This window comes from Ahaetulla prasina, chromosome 6 (assembly GCF_028640845.1).
Source record: "Ahaetulla prasina isolate Xishuangbanna chromosome 6, ASM2864084v1, whole genome shotgun sequence".
In the NCBI taxonomy this organism is placed as follows: domain Eukaryota; kingdom Metazoa; phylum Chordata; class Lepidosauria; order Squamata; family Colubridae; genus Ahaetulla; species Ahaetulla prasina.
In genome coordinates this window covers 29,176,179-29,198,570 of record NC_080544.1, presented here as the reverse complement: position 1 = coordinate 29,198,570, position 22,392 = coordinate 29,176,179, and the positions used below count along the sequence as shown (strand labels likewise).

Here is a 22,392-nt window from a genome sequence, read left to right as displayed (position 1 = left end):
TTTGATCAGAAATTTAAATATATAACATTAATTTAACTAGTTATTTATTATCTGTATAACAAGGCATTTACAATAAATATCCAGTTTTGGGAAATCAATAAAAGTTTAAAGAAGTATTTCTTATGATTTAAAACTACATTAATCTGCCTGAAAATGTGTTCCGTCTACTGTATATCCCAAATAATGTTTTAAAAAAGAATGCACATTAGATTTTCTGTGATGGAGGTATAAGAAGTTTGAGGGCTCTTTTAATTTATATGATTTGTTCATTTTTCTTATGCTCCATACTGCTTTAGGAGCTCAAATTATATTAAATTATCAAGCAAACAAGTGAAAATTTTTGCAGTAATTAATGTGGGAAAACCTGGAAGAAGGAGTATTACATACATTGCCTTAAAATCGTAGAGGGAACTTAACATACAGCATGAGAAAAAGGTATACAGTGGTATATTTATATATGAGCATAATATAAAGAAATCAGATATCGCAACGAATAAATAAAATGTCTTTATATTCATAGTTATATAATATGATAAAATTGTCCTATGGAAAGGTAAAAAGTATGAGAAAATATTTATTTTTCAGGCAGTATCCAATGCTCTGTATGTAGCTTATCTTTACATTCAGAAGTGATTCTGTTTTCAATACACAAAATAATTCATTATATTTTTTTAGATTTAGCTTGTTATCTATCTCATTTTGTATTTCATGTACAATAATGGTTCTGGAAAAGTGTATAAACTTTTTTTTAAATAGAAAAGTAGTTCCAAACACCTAATTTCTAAGGATTTCTGTCTTCCTTTACCCTTTTTTTAAGGGCTAAAAATCCAATGGAATGTTTCTTCCATATTTTATTTCAGGCAGTTCTTAATTATGTTAATTCAGAGATACTGCAGTTAGGCTAAGAGCTACATTGAGCTACATAAACACACTTCTCATAAATTACCTTTTCCAACCTTCCAACCAGTAGCAACATTAAATAGGATCTTTTGGGAAGATTGCAAAGATACAGGAGTTCAGATTTTGAACTCATAATGGCTAAGCAAGAATAATTATACCTTAAAGAATAGGCAGCATATTAGAAACAATTTATTATATCAATAAGTACAAGAAGTTAAAAATGCTGGATCTGACTGGAAGTATTAACAGCATACTTTGGGAATAAAAAGAAAGCCGTAATTTTTTTAAAAAAACCTTCATTTATCAAAACTCATAGAACAGAAGCTGCCTTTGTAATTAAGTGAGACTAAAACATATGAAGAACAGCTGCAGGAATTGGGTATGTCAAGTCTAGTGAAAAGAAGGACTAGGAGAAACATGGTAACAGTCTTCTGATATTTGAGGGGCTGCCACAAAGAATAGGGGGTCAAACTATTTTCCAAAGCACCGAAGGAAAGACGAGAAATAATGGATGGAAACTAATCCATTAGGAGAGAAGTAACCTAACACTAGGGAGAAATTTCCTAATGGTGAGAACAATTAACCGGTAGAATGGCTTGCTTCAGAAGTAGTGGGTGCCCCATCATTCAAGAAGAGAATGGACAGCCATTTGTTTGAAATGGTATAGGTTCTTCTGCCCATGCAGGTGGTTGGACTAGATGACCTCCAAGGTCCTTTCTAATTTTGTTATTCTATGAATAAATTATACTTTAAAGAGTGGGCAGCACATAGTAGAAATAATTTATTATAATAATAAGTACAATAAGTTAAAAATATTGGATCTGACTGGAAGTATTAATAGGATACTTTGGGATTAAAAAAAGCAGTAATTAAAAAAACCTTTCATTTATCAAAACTCGAAGAATTATTATAGAAGCTACTTATGTATTTAAGGGAGTGAAGCAATTTTCAGCCCTGTCACAGCTCTCATTTTCAAATTCCTTTCAACTCTTCTTCCGCAGCTATGGAAATTTCTGTTACATAGTTTTTAACAAGCAAAGCTTCCACTGTCAGATAGCTGAAAATCTGCATGCATACCAAGTGGTCTTCCTGCACATAGATAAGACTCTAGGGTATGTGTTTGAATGGATAGTAGACTTTATAAGTGTACCTTCTAAAAATATTGAAAGCAAAATGGGTTGCTCAGCATAATTCCTACCTTCACTTTGATCACGGAAGAAAACATTCTAGCGTCTTCAGAGACACCTCCTATATAAATTTTTTTTGTGAAGATAGGAGCATGATCGTTTTCATCCTGAACCTCAATGAATATCTTTGCAGTATTGCCTAAAAGTAAAAACAAAGGGTTAGCAAAATTAAAATACACTGAATGCCTTAAGTCACAAGCATGTCTCTTCTAGATTCTGTTAGAAAAGCTGTAAAGAAAATTGCTGCATATTTACATTTTTAGGAACCATAAATAATTAGTTCGTGCTTTTGTTCTAAAGTTTCTAAAGAAACTTAGTTTGTATTTTGCTGCGTATTTACATTTTTAGAAACCATAAATTATTAGTTTGTGCATTTGTTCTAAAGTTTCAGAAAAAACTAAGTTTATATTTTTTTGTCTCGGTGGAAATTAAACAGAATTGTTTTCTTCAAAAGAATCAACAGAAGAAAGAGTCTGAAAACTCTACAATGAAGGACAAAGTCAAACTCGACTGTCCTTGATAATACAGAAATATTGAACATGGATATGTCAAGAGTTTTATTTGTCCTTAAGATTTCCTAATAAGTTTTAAAATGTTTATTTTTGTTTTCAATTATTTTTCTTTTTCATTCTTCAGATAATTCCAAATATAGGTCCCAGCAAATAGTTAATAACATTAAATTCTTGATCCTAAAAGCTTCAAGAGATGCTATTTTTAAAGCATCTTTAGGGTTGCTTTTCACCATTATTAATAGTTATTCTGTGCAAGATTTGTCATCCACTTTGCTTGTCACTTCCAATTCTATTACATTATCCCTGGGATATTGGTTATATAGCACTAGCTATAGCACTTAGTCTTATATACCGCTTCATAATGGTTTTACAGCCCTCTCTAAGCAGTTTACAGAGTCAGCATATTGCCCCCAACAATCTGGGTCCTCATTTTACACACCTCGGAAGGCTGGAAAGCTGAGTCAAACTTGAGCCGGTGAGATTTGAACTGCCGAACTGCAGTTTGACTGACTGTACACAGAGTCATAGCATGATCATGTTATATGAACAACTGAAAATTTATGAGTCACCAAGACTCATTTTAATAATAGCAACATAGAAAGAGAGCTATAGAGGATTGCATGCCAAAACAAGGCATAAAGTTAGTTCCCCACCCAGTGCCATCACTCTGCTGAACACTTATTTCCCATAACACTGTCTCACTTCTCATCTTTTTTCATCTTAGAATAAAATAGAATAGAATTCTTTATTGGCCAAGTGTGATTGGACACACAAGGAATTTGTCTTTAGTGCATATGCTCTCAGTGTACATAAAAAGACAAGATACATTTGTCAAGAATCATAAGGTACAAAACTTAAAGAAACGTGAATCCTTGCATTTTGATAAAATCAACCGAAGAAATGAATATGGACAACTTTAGTGAAATAGCTCTCAGATGCAGCTGGCTATTCATTACATGAATCTTTGGAATATCTAGATCTAACAGGCCTCTTAGAATTAAGAATATTTGGCCACTAGATAAAACACTAACATGGAGGATCATGCTCTTTATCTTTGAACTCTGACATTACCATCAGATAGGATGAAAGTGCCATAAAATAAAATCAGCTTCATATTCTGATACCCAGAAATGGTCTCGGTATGAACAACTGGAGTCATAAAAAACTTGTGGCATGTTAGGTTTGAAACCACTTCTTTTCTACTAACCAGAGACCAAATTCAAGTCTTAGTTACAATATGAAAAGTAAATGACAATCCCCAAACAAGTTAATGAAAACATGCAGATCATGACTTTTGGAACGGTTTTCCTAACACCTTTACCAGGGGCGATAACCAGAAAGAAGGCATTTATATTCTTTTCTGTGTGAGAACACAATATGGTGTGCCTTTGTGTAGGTGTGGGTTTCTAATTTTTCCCTGTGTTACATCCATGTATGTTGTGCATAAGTACAACAATATATCCATGTACGATGTGAGCACAAGTACAATGGGAAGCACAGGACAGATTGCATAACACTCCACCTGGGTTACTGGACCAAGAAATATTAAGAACAGGAGTTAAAATGGAGATGTCAGCAACATTTGAAGACATCGTCCGATTTTTCTGTCCTATATGCATGCTTCATTTTCTCTCTATACAACCTTCGGCCAGATCCAACCATTTCCAAACCAGTTGTCTTTTGATTACTTTTCCACATTAAATTTCATCCCATCCCTAAATTATTATGTTGATGACTGATGAGAGCAACAGACAGAATCCTGAGCCCCATTACACCATTTCCTTCCAATCTGTTAGTTTGGAAAGAGTACCAAATATAAATATTAGAAATAAAAAGCCAAGCACAAACAAATAAAAAAATAATCAAAAGCACTCGTATCTGTTTTCAGACTTCCTAATAAAATAAATTGTCACATTTTGGAAAACAGTGCAAAGTCAGTTTTCTGGAAGAAATTCCATTTGCCGGCAAGAATTTATATCCTTGCAGAATTGATTCTTTCCCATGACACCTAGTTATGGCTATTTCAAAGAGCCATATGTGGGATAAGTTTTCGTTCATAATTGCCACCCTGATTATGTTGGATTATTTTCTTTTTGAGCACCATGTTGAAAAAAAAAGAGTTCTAAAGCTATAACTAGAATTGAAGCACACCACTTTTGATATTGACACTGAAATCCCTAATATGTTTTCAAAGGATATTGAGAAAGTATAGGTTTTCTGCTGAAATATGATATCAAAACATTATATGTTTTGGGGAAAGTCCACATGATACTGATGAAAGAGTGCATTTTATTATTTTATTTTATATTTTAAACATAATCCTCTATTTTTTAATTTTTCCAAACCCTGCCATTTGGCTTCATAGCCCTCTCTCAATGCAAAATTTGACTGTTAAAAAAAATTACAAAAGGCAATTCTTGGTCACCCAAAGTTTTTTAACTTTTTCAACATTATCCTCCGAAAACAACAAAATACCCTATACCACCAGGCTAGAAATCCTGGGACTAGAAAACTTAGAACTCCGCCGACTTCGACATGACCTGTGTTTAACACACAAAATCATCTACTGCAATATCCTTCCTGTAAAAGACTACTTCAGCTTCAATAGCAATAATACAAGAGCAAACAATAGATTTAAACTTAATGTCAGCCGCTTCAAACTTGATTGCAGAAAATATGACTTCTGTAACAGAGTTGTTAACGCTTGGAACTCATTACCTGACTCCATAGTCTCTACTCATAATCCCAAAATCTTCAACCAAAAACTGTCTACTATTGACCTCACCCCATTCCTAAAAGGACTATAAGGGGCGTGCATAAGAGCACAAAAGTGCCTACCGTTCCTGTCCTATTGTTCCCTTCATTATATCAAATTAACATAGCTGTTGCATACTTTTACTTATATATACATATTTTTCTTTCATGATATGTTGTTTTTATTTATGACGATGTTTTTGTATACTGTTGTGACAAAAATAAATAAATAAATAAATAAAAAGTTGCTGCAACTATTAAAGTTCATAAAAACTAGGGAAGACTTTATACAAATTACTGCCACCTATCCTGTAGAGACAAAAAAAGAGAGAATTGTTTGGATTGATGTTCCTGCATCTGACAAAAAGTTGCAAGTTGCACTGCATTTTCATGAAATAGTAACCAATAATTGATGGCTTACTGTAACACTGAAAATAGCAATGGCTGGGTTTTATATGAGTTATTGTGTGGCAGTTTATATATGTCATTCATCAGTAATTGGAAGATTCAACCCACAATTATGGGTGGATGTTTGGATGGCATATGATAGCATAGGTGTAATAAGAGTGTAATGCTAGAACTAACACACCTCTCTAGATATTTTATTGCAAGTACACAATCGCATCATTTGACATCAGAGGTTATTGTACAATTAAATCAACTGCAGAATAAAGAGCACCTTTGGGAAAAGGCTAGTGCAATCCCATTTTACCATACCAAAATGCCTACTGTGAATGGGACAATCCAAAGAAACTATTTAAAATTTGAAATGTAGACAAGTCTCTTTTAAACTTAATAAATCTATATAAGATGTACATTTTTAATTATACCTTCAACATTTTAGATAGACACCTGTACCTTAGTTCTGAAATGGCAGAACTCATAAAATGTTAGTATTGACAAATTAATGGAAGCAGAAAGGTTAAGTTAAATATTTTCTCAAGCTTATATGTACTCTGAATTAAGATTTCTTTAATACTTAAATAATACTTCAAGCTCAGGGAATTTTTCAGGGAACTGAATGCATCCCTAGGCATGTTTCCAAAATAACCACCGTGAGTACCAACATTATTTGACTAAGCTATTAATAGAAAGTTGACAGAATAATTGTATCAATATTTCTGAAGACATGATTATATCCCACTTCAGAGACAGGAAACCACCACCCACCCCGCCCAAAAAAATCAACTGGATATGTCTATGGAGATTCTCAGTCATTCAGGACATGGTAAATAAGGACATGGTAAATAAGGGGCGTGCATAGGAGCACAAATGTGCCTACCGTTCCTCTCCTATTGTTTCCTTTCGTTATATCCAATTAATATAGTTATTACATACTCATATTCATATATTTGCTTATATATTGTATAATTATTTCATGCTTATGTTTATATATACTGTGTGACAAAATAAATAAATAAATAAATAAATAAATAAATGGTTGTCCCAAAGATGTTTTTTCAAAAGGCAACTGGATTTTGTTCTTCCTTGAAGACGTTTCGCTTCTCATCCAAGAAGCTTCTTCAGTTGTGACTGATGTTCTGACTCAGAACTGAAAAAGCTTCTTGGATGAGAAGCGAAACCTCTTCAAGGAAAAACAAAGTCCAGTTGCCTTTTGAAAAAGCACCTTTGAAACTACCAACTGGAGGTTACTATTCTACTCTTTTGAATCATGGAATTCATGAATTCTTCTGCCTTAATCAAATTGTCCTATGTTTTCTTCAAATATTATTCTATGTTTTCTTGAAATATTAGAGTTCTATTGTCAAAGATGTTATAACAAAGCCACTTAAAAATAATTAATATTTTCAGTGTTACAATAAACTTTCATAAAACCAGATTTTTGCAATTCAGTAACATGTGGGATGAGCTTTTGTGTATACAAATGTGCCATATAAAATGATTGCTTTAATGTAATTTTTTCCCCTGTTATCAGACATGTCATCAATCTTGTTTGACCTCAATACAGTTATAAACAAACACAATGGGGTATTATTTCCACAGTTGCTACAAACAAAGGAATAAGTGATATGGTGCCGTTACTTGGCAACTATATTGTGAAGAGCAGTTCAAGAATTTTTAATATTGGATCATATAAATCACAGTAATGAAAATTGCTCTGATTTCTGATATCAAATACTTAAAATGTTTCTTCCTCTTGGATATGGATTATATTGATACATTCAAATATCTATCAGATTAAACTTCACTGAAATTTAATTAACAATCTTCATTTTGCCTCATCACTTCATTCTTATATATGGCATATATTTTACTTTTTTTTCATATCCATGAGTTATTCAGTATTTAATTCTGCCTTCTAACAAGGTTCTAAAGAGTAACTGACTATAATAAAATATCAGCATGCCAGTATAGTAATATAGATTTGCTCTCCAGTGCATGGTAAAATCCAATATCTTGTTCTTTTGGGTACATAGGGAAAAAGAAAATTTTGCAAGAAAAAATATTAATACTATTAATATAGTAATAAAAGCATCATGCAGAACCCAAAAACATATATTAAAACACATAGCTTCCACTGATTCTAACAGAAAAACAAAGGAGCAATACATGAATATAGCAGCAAGATGAATACAAAATCTTAATCAGATTAATTAATTATACAAAAAAGGTAATTTAACAAGGATGTGATGTTTTAAATATCTGACTTAGATTTCAGTATAAGGGTGTTAATTTATGATATCTAAAAATTATGAAAAAAAATTAATACTCTGATCAAAATACAGAGGAATTATTGAGTCTGTCATTTGCACCTCTATAACTGTCTGGTTCGGTTCTGCAACCCAACAAGAAAAACACAGACTTCAGAGGATAATTAGAACTGCAGAAAAAATAATTGCTACCAACTTGCCTTCCATTGAGGACCTGTATACTGCACGAATCAAGAAGAGGGCCGTGAAAATATTTGCAGATCCCTCGCATCCTGGACATAAACTGTTTCAACTCCTACCCTCAAAACGACGCTATAGAGCACTGCACACCAGAACAACTAGACACAAGAACAGTTTTTTCCCGAAGGCCATCACTCTGCTAAACAAATAATTCCCTCAACACTGTCAGACTATTTACTGAATCTGCACTACTATTAATCGTTTCATAGTTCCCATCACCCATCTCTTTCCACTTATGACTGTATGACTATAACTTGTTGCTGGCAATCCTTATGATTTATATTGATATATTGATCATCAATTGTGTTGTAAATGTTGTACCTTGATGAACGTATCTTTTCTTTTATGTACACTGAGAGCATATGCACCAAGACAAATTCCTTGTGTGTCCAATCACACTTGGCCAATAAAATTCTATTCTATTCTATTCTAAAACTGCACATTTCCTATATTGTGCTTTCAGCTCTCAAAATTTTGATTAGTATCTAGAGTTGCCTTCTATTAATGGAAGACCTGTTCATCAAAAGCTATTTTTGACGTAATGAAAAATGTGACATGACAAAAAAATAAGTCCCAGTCCAATGAACATCTGCTTGCAAAAACATATTTCATTAGGTTTTATTGGTACTTTGGTCTCTGTAAGCCACAGCATGCTTGTTCTTCATTCCACAAAGAAACTAAAAAAGAAAAAATCTACCAGACTTTTGTGCTGCTCACCAGGAGATACTTAAAGTACTTAGAGATTTATAGAATCATAGGAGTGGAAGAGACCTTGGAGGTTTTCTATTCCAGGTCAAAGAAAGGAGGGTTTTGAAACACCAGAGTTGAGGACATTGCTGACAAGGTAGGCAGTCATACAGATAGGAAATAGCTAAAATACAAGAGTCAGTCCATTAAAGAGAGCCAACTACAGACTAAGATAACAGAATAATAGAGTTGGAAGGGACCTTGGAGGTCTTCTATTCCAACCCCCTGCTAAGGCTGGAAACTCTATTCCATTTCAGTCAAATGGTTGTCCAGTCTCTTAAAAACTTCCAGTGTTGGACCATTCACAACTTCCGGAGGCAAGTTGTTCCACTGATTAATTGTTCTAACTGTCAGGAAATGTCTCCTTAGTTCTAGATTACTTCTCTTCTTGATTAGTTTCCATTCATTGCTTCTTGTCCTGCCTTCAGGTGCTCTGGAGAACAGGTTGATCTCGTCTTATTTTTTTTTAAAAAATATTTTTTATTTTATTCACAGAACAAAGTTAAAATACAAAATAGCAATAAACAGTCTTATATACCACTTTCACAGTGCTTTCTTGACAAATGTGCCTTGTCTTTTTATGTATACTGAGAGCATATGCACCAAAGACAAATTCCTTGTGTGTCCAATCACACTTGGCCAATAAAGAATTCTATTTTATTCTATTCTTTTCTTTTCTATTCTATTCTATTCTGTACTTTACAGCCTTCTCTAAGTGATTTACATAGTCAGTATATTGCCCCAGTGGTGAAATGCAAATTTTGTTACTACCGGTTCTATGAGCGTGGCTTGGTGGGCATGGCAGGGGAAGGATACTGCAAAATTTCCATTCCCACCCCACTCTAGGGGAAGGATACTGCAAAATTTCCCTTCCCACCCCACTCTAGGGGAAGGATACTACAAAATTCCCATTCCCTCCACTCCTGGGGGAAGGATATTGCAAAATCTCCATTCCCACCCCACTCTGGGGCCAGCCAGAGGTCATATTTGCTGGTTCTCTGAACTACTCAAACTTTCCGCTACCAGTTTTCCTTGTCAGAACCTGCTGGATTTCACCCCTGTATTGCCCCCATAAATATCTTGTCATAGATATTACTGAACATGGTGGGATGACACAGATGTGCGGTCACAATTATGGAAGGCTACAATTTATATATATTTAAAAATAGGCTTAATGAAAAGGGAGGGGCATTTCACTGCAGAGGAGGAAAACATATAAATCTATAGTTCTTAACATGGCAGTCCTCTTGAGTGTCTGGGCAGAAGCAACTGGAAGGAGAAATAAAATTGACACACTTGTGTGAGTTTGTTATAGGTCTACAGGACAAGCTGAAGAGGCGGATGAAAAGCATCAAAAACGCAGAAAGTCTGGACGACAGAAAGTCATTATCCTGCTCTTCTCGGTCACAGTCAGGCCTTGTTTGAGTATTGCATTCAGTTCTGCACACCCCAGTTTAGAACAAAACATTTGATAAGCCCAGAAAAAGGTTACCAAGATGATGAAAGGACTAGAAACCAAGTTCTAGACAAAAAACCAAGCAAACAAAAAAACCAGAGAATCAAAATGTATAGTAAAAATGTATAGGATGTATTAGAACTGGAATGTTATGCTATGTAAATGGTCACAGATATACTTAAGATGTAAATAAGATTTGCTTATTTGTAAAAGCTCAATAAAAATAAAATTAAGAAACTAAGTTCTAGAAACAGTTAAATTTAAGTAGGTTTAGTATTCAGTAGAGAAGGATGAAGGGCTACCCGAGAGCTGTTTTCAATTTGCCCAAAAAACTGTCACATTGTGTGGGATTAAGATTTATCCTCCTTTGTTCCAGATAGTGAAATTAGAACTAATGGATTTAGACTTTAAAGATACAGATCAGACATTAGGAAAAACATGTAAATCAGTGAAACAGTTTACTTATTGAGTGGTTTCTTCCTCCTCACTGGATATTTTCAAACAGAGGCTGGAGAATCATCTGTTGGATATGATGTAGTGAATCCTGCAGTGTGCAGAAGGTTGCACTGATGATCTTTTAGGTCCCATCCAACTCTATGATTCTACAGTCTGAGAGGAGATTTTCTATAGCGACCACATAAAAATATACGGTTCATTTTGAAGATGTTTGTATTCAAGCAATGTACTATTAATGATAATAATCTTCATTTTACATCACGCTTTTAGCACATGCATTATACATGCATATATTCTCCTCTCCTAAAACTCAAGCTATACTCACTATACTTATCACATTATGTTGCAGTGAAACTGAGGAACAATTTTTTAAAGCTATGAAATTTAAACATGAGCGGATTTCCCAACTTAAAAAATAAATAAAATCACAATGTTACATCTGGTTTGACTTTGCTTTGGTACGCGTCGGTTGCCTTTAAAAATTGCCTAACAAATATAGCTTTGGATATTACATTGACCTCTTGTAGGCATCTAATAACCTCCTACTCTTTTTAAAATTTATTTTATCTCTCTCAGTTTTGTGACCTCCCCCTTGACTTGCAATATTTCTTTATTTTATTTTTTAAAAAATCAAGTTTTGTCCAGTAACCAAAACTTTCTAAAGAAGAAATATCATTCTAGTTATATGTACCATATTTTTCAGACTATAAGACGCACCAGAATGTAAGATGCACCTTAGTTTTAGGGGAGGAAAATAGGGGAAAAAAAATCTGCCTACCAGGTCTTCATCTAGCTAGCATCCTTACTCTAGTCAGCTTCAGCACATTAGTTCGCTGGTTTTGAGCGTGCCGGGTTAGGGATAAAAAACAGCTTCTAAAGCACAGCTGTTGGTTGGAGAGAGAAGCAAAGAGAAAAGCAGGCAAAGTGCGGAAGATATTCAGCATTAGGGCTGAAAAAAAGCTTCAAAAAAGCTACATTCGGAGTATAAGACCCATCCAAATTTTCAGAATCTCTTGAAGGGGAAAATTGTGTCTTATAAGCCAAAAAATACGGTAATCAAATCAAATCAAATACAAAACTAGACAGGAACAACAGGCAGGAATATTGTCCAAACCTAAAACAATATGAACTAATATAGGATTAGAATGCATTTAAATACAATTTAAAAGCCTGGGAGGTCTTCATCTAGTGCCAACATATGGATACCAGTAGACCAGACCTCATTTAGGGAGAGTTTGGGGAAAAAAGGATGTCACTACAGGAAATCTTTCCCTCTCTTGCTCAGAACCACCTCATTTACTTTGATGGAAGGAACTTGAGAAGGACCTCATTTTAAGATCTTAAGGTCCAGGTAGGTGCATACAGGAGAAGATGCTCTTTTAAGTAATCTGCTCTGAAGCCAATAGACCAGCAGCTAGACTGGATGGCAATTTATCAGCATGATATAAGAAACCCTGACGGTGCAGTGGTTAGATTGCAAGCAAACTCTTGCCCACAGCCTCAAGGTTGAGTCAACCTTCCATCCTTCAGTGGTCAGTAAAAATGAGGACCCAGATTGTTGGGCGCAACATGCACACATCGTAAACCACTCAGATAGCACTGTAAAGCACTAAGGGGCGGTATATAAGCCTAAGTGCTGTTGCTATTGCTATATTATATGAGCTGATCCCAGTAAGCTTTATTTTGAACCAAGTGAATATTCCACTATTCCAAAGCAGCCACACAAGCAATCCATTGCAATAATCCAGCGGGGAAGTTACTGGAGTGTGAAAAACAGTTGTGAGGCTGTCTCTGTCCAGGAAAAGGTACTGTTGATAAATGAACTGAAGTTAATGAAAGACACTATATACCAGCAAGGCCAAGTAGGTCTCTAGTGACATTGTGCAATGGACTGTGAAAATAACCTTGAGGAAACAGGAGGAAAACCCCCAACCAAGACAATGGTCAGATTTTTTTAAAAAAAATCAATGTCCAAAGCAGAAACGTGAGGCGCTTTCAGGCTTGCAAAAATTCAGTTACTGTAACCGTTTAACAAAAGCAGGATTAGTATTCATAACTTGAGTTTCCTATTCTGGTCTACCTCAAAGGGCTGACATAGTGATGGATCTACGATCACTCAAAACTGGGTACTTGCTGAGATTAAAGAAGATGGCCGTGACAGAAATATGCAAGAAGTTTTACTCTAAGCAAAGGAGGCTGAAACAGCCTCAGGCAGGTTAATCTTCCCGATTAACTGGGGTAGAAAGAGGTGGTCAGGTAGAGAATAAGCAGGTTTCCAAAATTGAGAAATTATTACTGAATAATAAAAATGCACTGGACCCATCTCAATAGTTCTGGTCTTTCTGTAGAGTTGATTTCCTGGCCTGGTTTAACTCATTGGTGATAGAACTTGCTCTTTAGGGCAAAATGACTATGGAGATTCTCAGTCATCCCGGTTATGGTTGTCCCAAAGGTTCTTTTTCAAAGGCAACTGGACTTTGTTTTTTTTTTTCCCTTGAAGACGTTTCACTTCTCATCCAAGAAGCCTCCTCAGTTCTGACTGAATGCTGGGGACTGGAAGGAATTATATTCCTTGCAATCATCTGGTTGCACTCTGAGTGACTAGCTTCATTACATTTCAAAATGCTAACCACCAGATGACTGGAAGGAATATAAATCCTTCCATTCTCCAGCATCCAGTCAGAATTGAGGAGTCTTCTTATTTATTTATTTATTTATTATTTAAATTTGTATACCACCCTTCTCCCGAAGGACTCAGGGCGGTTCACAGCCAAGTAAAAATACAATACTATAAATACAAATTAAAATACAGTTAAAAAACTTATTAAAATTGGCCACAATTAAAATTTAAAACTAAAACCCATTAAAAACCATAAACTTAAAACACTAACCCAGTCCAGCGCAGATGAATAAGTAGGTTTTAAGCTCGCGGCGAAAGGTTCGGAGGTCCAGAAGTTGACGAAGTCCTGGGGGGAGTTCGTTCCAGAGGGCGGGAGCCCCCACAGAGAAGGCCCTTCCCCTGGGTGTCGCCAGACGACACTGTCGCGCCGATGGCACCCTGAGGAGTCCCTCTCTGTGAGAGCGCACGGGTCGGTGAGAGGTATTCGGTAGCAGCAGGCGGTCCCGTAAGTAACCCGGCCCTATGCGATGGAGCGCTTTAAAGACATTCACCAACACCTTGAAGCGCACCCGGAAGGCCACAGGTAGCCAGTGCAGCCTGCGTAGGATAGGTGTCACTCGGGAGCCATGAGGGCTCCTCTATCACCCGCGCAGCTGCATTCTGACTAACTGTAGCCTCCGGATGCCCCTCAAGGGAGCCCCATGTAGAGAGCATTGCAGTAGTCCAGACGAGACGTCACAAGGGCGTGAGTGACTGTGCACAAGGCATCCCGGTTCAGAAAGGCGCAACTGGCGCACCAGGCGAACCTGGTGGAAAGCTCTCCTGGAGACGGCCGTCAAATGATCTTCAAAAGACAGCCGCTCATCCAGGAGAACGCCCAAATTGCGCACCCTCTCCATCGGGCCAATGACTCGCTCCCGACAGTCAGCCGCGGACTCAGCTGACTGTACCGGGATGCCGCATCCACAGCCACTCCGTCTTGGAGGGATTGAGCTTGAGCCTGTTTCTCCCCATCCAGACCCGACGGCTTCCAAACACCGGGACAGCACTTCGATAGCTTCATTGGGGTGGCCCGTGTGAAAAGTACAGCTGGGTGTCATCAGCGACAGCTGGTACCTCACACGAAGCCACTGATGATCTCACCCAGCGGCTTCATATAGATGTTGAACAGAAGGGCGAGAGACCCCCGCGGCACCCCACAAGTGAGGCGCCGGTCGACCTCTGCCCCTGTCAACACCGTCTGCGACCGGTCGGAGAGATAGGAGGAGAACCACCGATAAACGGTGCCTCCCACTCCCAATCCCCCAACCGCGCAGCAGGATACCATGGTCGATGGTATCGAAAGCCGCTGAGAGGTCTAATAGGACCAGGGCAGAGGAATAACCCCTATCCCTGGCCCTCCAGAGATCATCCACCAACGCGACCAAAGCCGCCTCAGTGCTGTAACCGGCCGGAAGCCGGACTGAACGGGTCCAGATAGACAGTTTCCTCCAGGTGCAGGGGAACTGATATGCCACCATATTTCTACAACCTTCGCCACGGCGAAGGTTGGAGACCGGACGATAATTACCTAAAACAGCCGGGTCCAGGAAGGCTTCTTGAGGAGGGCCTCACCACCGCCTCTTTCAAGGCGGCCGGAAAGACTCCTCCAACAAGGAAGCACTGTAATCCCTGAGCCAGCCTCGTGTCACCTCCTGAGTGGCCAGCACCAGCCAGGAGGGGCACGGGTCCAGTAAACACGTGGTGGCATTCAATCTACCCAGCAACCTGTCCATGTCCTCGGAGTCACAGGGTCAAACTCATCCCAAACAACATCACCAAGACCGCCTCAGACGCCCCGTCCGAATCGCCACAATTTTGGTCCAGACCGTCCTTCAGCTGAACGATTTTATCGATAGATAACCGTTAAACTCCTCAGCACGCCCCTGCATCGGGTCATCCCGCTCCCCTGGTGAAGGAGGGAGCGGTCACCAAACAGGGCAGCTGGGCGGTTATCTGCCGACGCAATGAGGGAGGAGGCGAGCAACGCCGCTTCCTCAGTGCCACTAGGTAGGTCCTAGTATAGGATCTAACTAGTGTCCGATCAGCCTCTGAACGGCTGGACCTCCAGGAACTCTCTAGGCGTCTTCTCCGGCGTTTCATCCCCCTCAGCTCCTCGGAGAACCAAGGAGCCGGTTGGGATCTGCGCCGGGTCAGAGGCCGCAAAGGCACGACACGGTCTAAAGCCCCAGCCGCAGCCCCGTCCCCGGGTGCCGCTAGTTCCTCCGCCGTGCCGTGAGCCAGACCTCAGGAAATGGCCCAAGCTCCGTCCGGAACCTCTCTGGGTCCATCAGGCGCCTGGGACGGTACCAACGTAATGGTTCCGTCTCCCTGCGGTGTTGGGTAGCGGTCAGAAAGTCCAGGCGAAGGAGAGAGTGATCTGACCATGACAAGGGTTCAATGACTATTTCCTTTAAGTCCAGATCTCTCAACCACTGACCAGAGACAAAAATCAGGTCCAGTGTGCCACCCCCGATGTGAGTGGGGCCATCCACTACTTGAGTCATGTCCAAGGCCGTCATGGAAGCCAAGAACTCCCGAGCTACCGTCGATGACGAGCCGGCAGATGGCAGGTTAAAGTCCCCCATGACTAAAAGTCTGGATGAGAAGCGAAACGTCTTCAAGGAGAAAAAAAAGACCCCAAAGAAAATCCAGTTGCCTTTTGAAAGAGAAGCTTTGGGACTCTTTGGGACAATTACATGCCCTTCTAGGATTGGCCAAGACCATCAAATGGACAGATACGCCATTTCTCTCTTGTCTCAGATTATCGGCTCTTATTTAGCCCATTACCCTGCTCAAGCACTGGTTCAGAATGCCAACTGCCTCAAGTGCATTAAATCAAAAACAGAGATATAATACTGGATACTATCTGTCATATTGAATACAGTACTGTACAAGCGTGTACCCATTGCTTGTTCCTCTGCCGGTAGATTTGTATATATTAGTTTACTATATAGGTCTTTGGTTATTCGGGTTTTCTCCCGTGTAAAATTGGAAGTGTCTTGGCGACGTTTTGACGAAGTTTCATTTGTCATCTTAGTATATACTTCTTCACCAAAAAGCCAATATTTTTTTGAAATCTGAGGCTCGCTTTTAAAGCAGACTTTTCATACTAATTAATAGCAGAAAATACAATGTAAAAGAACATTATTATGGATTATCAACAATCAATTTCATGTTTTAAAGGCTTCAGAGTCTTTCGTATGCACACATTTAAGTAAATAATCCTGCGTAAATAGAGTGTAAAATATTTTTTTCCTGAACAAGTGTCAGTTCTTTAAATACATAAACCATCTATATGTTCCATTAAATCATTGAAAACTACGATATAAGAAACCAGATTTAAACGAAAGGTCATCATAGTTATTTCAAGTGCAATAAAATTCTAAATTCTTCTGTTTAAAAACGATATTTTTGAATCGTGTCTCGTATTTTTAAAGAGGTCACAAAGTTTGTGCAAACTCCTTAGAGAGTCAGAGTTTTAAAGAAACTTCTTCCTGTTAGCATCTCAAAATTGTAACTGTGTCTAAATTTGTCTTTAGATCTTGTCCACAATTTAGTGGACAAGACTAACAACCGTGTTACTAACTTAACAAATGAAGTGATTCGGTTAACCAGTGTGACGAGAAAGGTCATAAAATGGGGCAAAATTCACTTAATAACCATCTCACTTTGCAAAAGAAATTTTGGGATCAATTGTGGTCATAAACTGAGGACTACCTACATTTCTTAAAAGCTCTCTTGTGCCACATACTTTTGACACTTTGCAGAATGAATGAATGGCATCATATTGCCTCATATTGCTATAAACTGCCTACATTGTCCAGTTTGCAATATGAATTTGTTGAACAGGTGAGACAGAATAAAATGAGAGAACAGCTCATCAAAGACACAATGCAATTATCACCCAACATTTAAAGCATTTGTTAAAAGAATGGGTCACTACATTTTACTGAACGAACTAGGTTCAACCAAGTCAAAGCCACAGCACCTGTTTTAGACACCACAAAACAAAGTATACTTAGCATTGTATATTACTCCACAATGTCACCAACAATTGGCCTGGTTCACTAAGCACATCTGGCCCCTCCTGTGATCTTCCAGCCATTTCACATGATGCTTTCTTTACTTAGCTTCAAGGCAGGAGAAGTGTGTTTTGAATGTTTTACAAATTGGCCGAAAAGCCAGGAAGAAGAAAAACAACTATTTCTGCATAGATATCTTGTTAGCAATCCCAGGAAAGGAGCTTTGATCCCCAAAATATCACTTTGTTCACAGATCAGAAAAAGAGGCAATCAAAGCAAAAAAGGGCCAGCATGAATACAGCATGAACATTGCACGCCAAAAGGAAAATGCTCTTTTATGAAAGTTCCGGCATTATACAAAAAAGGATTACCTGTAAAATATTATGTTGTTTTATTTTCTTTGTTAATTATTATTATATCAACAGTGTTTCACATGTGACCTGGTTTACAAGAACATACTTTTATATAGAACCCATCCCAATTATGGTGCAAGGACACCTTCTTTGGTTCCTATCAAGCTCCTTATTTCCAAGAACGTATCTGGGCTTCATATAGATATATATGAAGAACAGTTACAGGAACTGGGCATGGCTAGTCCAGTGAAGAGAAGGACCAGGGGAGACATGATAGCAGCGTTCCAATATTTGAGGGGCTGCCACAGAGAGGAGGGGGTCAAGCTGTTTTCCAAAGCACCTGAAGGCCAGACAAGGAATAATGGATGGAAACTGACCAAGGAGAGATTCAACCTAGAAATAAGGAGAAATTTTCTAACAGTGAGAACAATCAACCAATGGAACAGCTTGCCTTCAGAAGTTGTGGAAGCTTCCAAGGGGAGATTGGACTGCCATTTGTCGGGTATGGTGTAGGGTTTCCTGTTTGGGTGGGTGGTGGTAGGTAGATGACCTACAAGGTCCCTTCCAACTCTGTTAATCTAAATATGTACAGAAGCAGAGATAGTTGTTTTTGTCTGTTTGTCCCTCTGGTCTCCTCCTATCAAAGGTAAATTAGAAAGTATCCTGAGAAGCTTATGAAGGTGATGAATAACAATCTCATGTTTCAATAAAATGTTATTACATGGTTAGCTATGGATAAAATTTCAGCTATTCCATGACAGCTTCTCAAAATGTCAGATCATATTCATCAGCTAAGACACTCTGCTATCTCTGATAAGAAAGGAACATGGCCACAATGATGGTTCCCTCTGTCATAGCCTCTACAGATAGTCCTTGACTTACGATCACAATTGAGCCCAACATTTCTGTGGTCAAGTGAGACAGTTGTTAAGTGAGTTATTTGCCCCATTTTATGGCCTTTCTTGCCACAGCTATGAAGTGAATCACTAAACTTCTGAAGTTAGTAACATGTAGAGTGAATCAGGCTTCCCCATTTATTTTGCCTGTCGGGAGGCAGCAAAAGCTGATTACTTGATCCTAGGACACTGAAACCGTTGTAAACATGAATCAGTTGCCAAGTGTCTGAATCTTGTGACCATGGGAATGTGTCAAAAAATGATCATAAGTCTCATCTTTTTTTCAGTGCCGTTGTAACTTCAAACAGTCACTAAAGAGGGCCGTGAAAATATTTGCAGATCCCTCGCATCCTGGACATAAACTGTTTCAACTCCTACCCTCAAAACGACGCTATAGAGCACTGCACACCAGAACAACTAGACACAAGAACAGTTTTTTCCCGAAGGCCATCACTCTGCTAAACAAATAATTCCCTCAACACTATCAAACTATTTACTAAATCTGCACTACTATTAATCGTTTCATAGTTCCCATCACCAATCTCTTTCCACTTATGACTGTATGACTATAACTTGTTGCTGGCAATCCTTATGATTTATATTGATATATTGACCATCAATAGTGTTGTAAATGTTGTACCTTGATGAACGTATCTTTTCTTTTTATGTACACTGAGAGCATATGCACCAAGACAAATTCCTTGTGTGTCCAATCACACTTGGCCAATAAAAATTCTATTCTATTCTATTCTATTCTAATAGGTTGAGAACTGCCTGTACTGCAACTGACAGTGAGCTGGTTCCTTGGAAATGATTAATTCCATTCAAATTTCACTCTAAACTGGTCACTAGATTAGCCAACACAAGCCATGCATGCTGTACTTCAAGGGGAAAAAGATTACGCATATTTTTCTTTGAGAATGTTTTTTTTTCCACTGTGCAATTAAGGTATATGGATAAACACATTTAGTTTCTTTGGTGAGTATTTCAGATGGTGCAGCCTACTGATAGCTCGCCTATATTTCCCAGAGTCCCTATTGACAGTGAAGATTCTTATAAACTTTCTTGGCAGAGAATTGGAAGTCTAAGAAGGATTCACAACTTTTCAAGTCAGCTTCAGTATTGATTTTTCCCTACCCTCACCATACATTTGGGGATATGCCAGGAAAGCACGAGAACTGACTGGCTGAAGAATGACAGCTTAGATTTCCTGACGGTTCAGAAATTACCTGCAGTAAAGTATGCTTTTTTTTCCTTGCAATTTGTACAATACAAGTTTTATCTTCCGTATTAAACTGAGAATTAACTCTGGACCCACAAAACTACAAACTTGTACAGATTTTATTTTAGTTTAGAGTACCAAGGCCAACCTACACCAGCAGTTTCATATCGATACAAACCATGAAAGTTGTAAAAGAAAAAAATGGAGTTCTATCGAAATAAAAGTTGAGGAATATGGACACACACGGGAGGTGATGTTTGAATACATTTAGAATATAAATCTAAATTTAATTCTTGTGAAGGTCTTGTCAAGGTGGAAGAAAATGTGCATCTCCATTTTTTCTAATATAAATAAAACTCATTGAGTTAGAGTGTCCTAGACTTTTGCATAACTGATGGGTGCTGTTCACAATTCAAAAACCCATGGAAAACATGAAGGAATATGACAAAATAAGCATAAGAACAAGAGAGCTGCTATTCTTATTTTACAGATAAAATTATATCAAAGAATTGAAAGAAATGTAATGTTGAAAGATTTCCCCTGCCAATTGTTCAAGGACTAAGAGTAGCAGAAGGGCACTGCATATACAATGTATAAAAAAATCTGAATGTATAAAATTGGCTAATAAAGACAAAAAGAAGCTTCAAAATATTGTTTTATATTATTTAATGCTGTTTTAGCAAATAAAAGATTTTTTCAAGTTTCCCACTTTCTAAAATGCTTCCATCTCCTTATGTGAAATTATGTGAATTATGTGAATAATAATTATGTGAATAATAATTATGTGAAATTTCTTATCCTCTATAGTAGAAAGCAAGAAACTAAACATATAAGTAGATACTCACTGAAATAATGTAGAATGCAAATACTGTATTATTTATTTATTTATTTATTTATTTATTTATTTATTTATTTATTTATTTATTTATTTATTTATTTATTTATTTATTTATTTATTTATTTATTTATTTATTTATTTATTTATTTATTTATTTATTTATTTATTTATTTATTTATTTATTTATTTATTTATTTATTTATTTATTTATTTATTTATTTATTTATTTATTTATTTATTTATTTATTTATTTATTTATTTATTTATTTATTTATTTATTTATTTATTTATTTATTTATTTATTTATTTATTTATTTATTTATTTATTTATTTATTTATTTATTTATTTATTTATTTATTTATTTATTTATTTATTTATTTATTTATTTATTTATTTATTTATTTATTTATTTATTTATTTATTTATTTATTTATTTATTTATTTATTTATTTATTTATTTATTTTATTTTAGTTTAGAGTACCAAGGCCAACCTACACCAGCAGTTTCATATCGATACAAACCATGAAAGTTGTAAAAGAAAAATGGAGTTCTATCGAAATAAAAGTTGAGGAATATGGACACACGGAGGTGATGTTTGAATACATTTAGAATATAAATCTAAATTTAATTCTTGTGAAGGTCTTGTCAAGGTGGAAGAAAATGTGCATCTCCATTTTCTGAATTGTTCATATCTTTAATGAAAAAACATAATAGCTATAAATAAAATGAATATATAAAACAAACCCAAGCTTTTATTACATTTCAGTTCTGCTATAAACTGGAAGGTAAATAGAAATTTGCAAATGAGTTGATTCTAAAAGTTATATAGCCAAAAGGAAAAGAATCAAAATGGTTTCTTTTCTGTAGGGAAGGTAAATAGAAATTGAAAATTCTATTCTATTCTATTCTATTCTAATAGGTTGAGAACTGCCTGTACTGCAACTGACAGTGAGCTGGTTCCTTGAAATGATTAATTCCATTCAAATTTCACACTGGCAAATGAGTGGAATGCAAATTCAGTAGTTTAATAAGTAGTGTAGTCCTATTCAACTTTAACAGTCAAAATCCATCTAATCTAGCAGGCTATTTCCCACCATCCAGTCTCCTGACTCTGAAAGTACACAAGTAGGAAGACACAGTGCACACAATCTTTCAGAATTGTTCTTGCTATTTTCCTAAGGTCATTATACCTCTGATTCTGGAAACATCAAATAATAGCAATAAAGTCTATTTCCATGGCACATAAAGAAGGTATTTCATGGGAGAGAGCACTGCCAAGCCAAGGTGCTGCCACAGAGAAATTTAATCCATAAATGCAAGATGTTTTGTTGTCCTCAAAAAATTATTTTAATTGCTCTGAAGTTCATTGGATTTATCCAAGTGTTTGATCTTCCTGCAAGATGTATTGTGTAATCTTTGGTTCATGATTATTATGATTTAAGTCAAATGGAACACTGGATTAATGCAAATAAT

The 22,392-nt window shown here is 36.8% G+C and overlaps 1 protein-coding gene across 1 annotated transcript in view; it reads right to left on the bottom strand.

The window, feature by feature from the left end:
• Nucleotides 1-22,392, bottom strand: part of PCDH15 (protocadherin related 15) — a 474,186-nt gene that overhangs the window by 77,265 nt on the left and 374,529 nt on the right. The window contains exon 26 of the mRNA XM_058188831.1: nucleotides 2,099-2,226. Within this exon, the coding sequence (XP_058044814.1) occupies nucleotides 2,099-2,226 (128 nt within the window). The remainder of the gene's footprint in view (nucleotides 1-2,098; nucleotides 2,227-22,392) is intronic.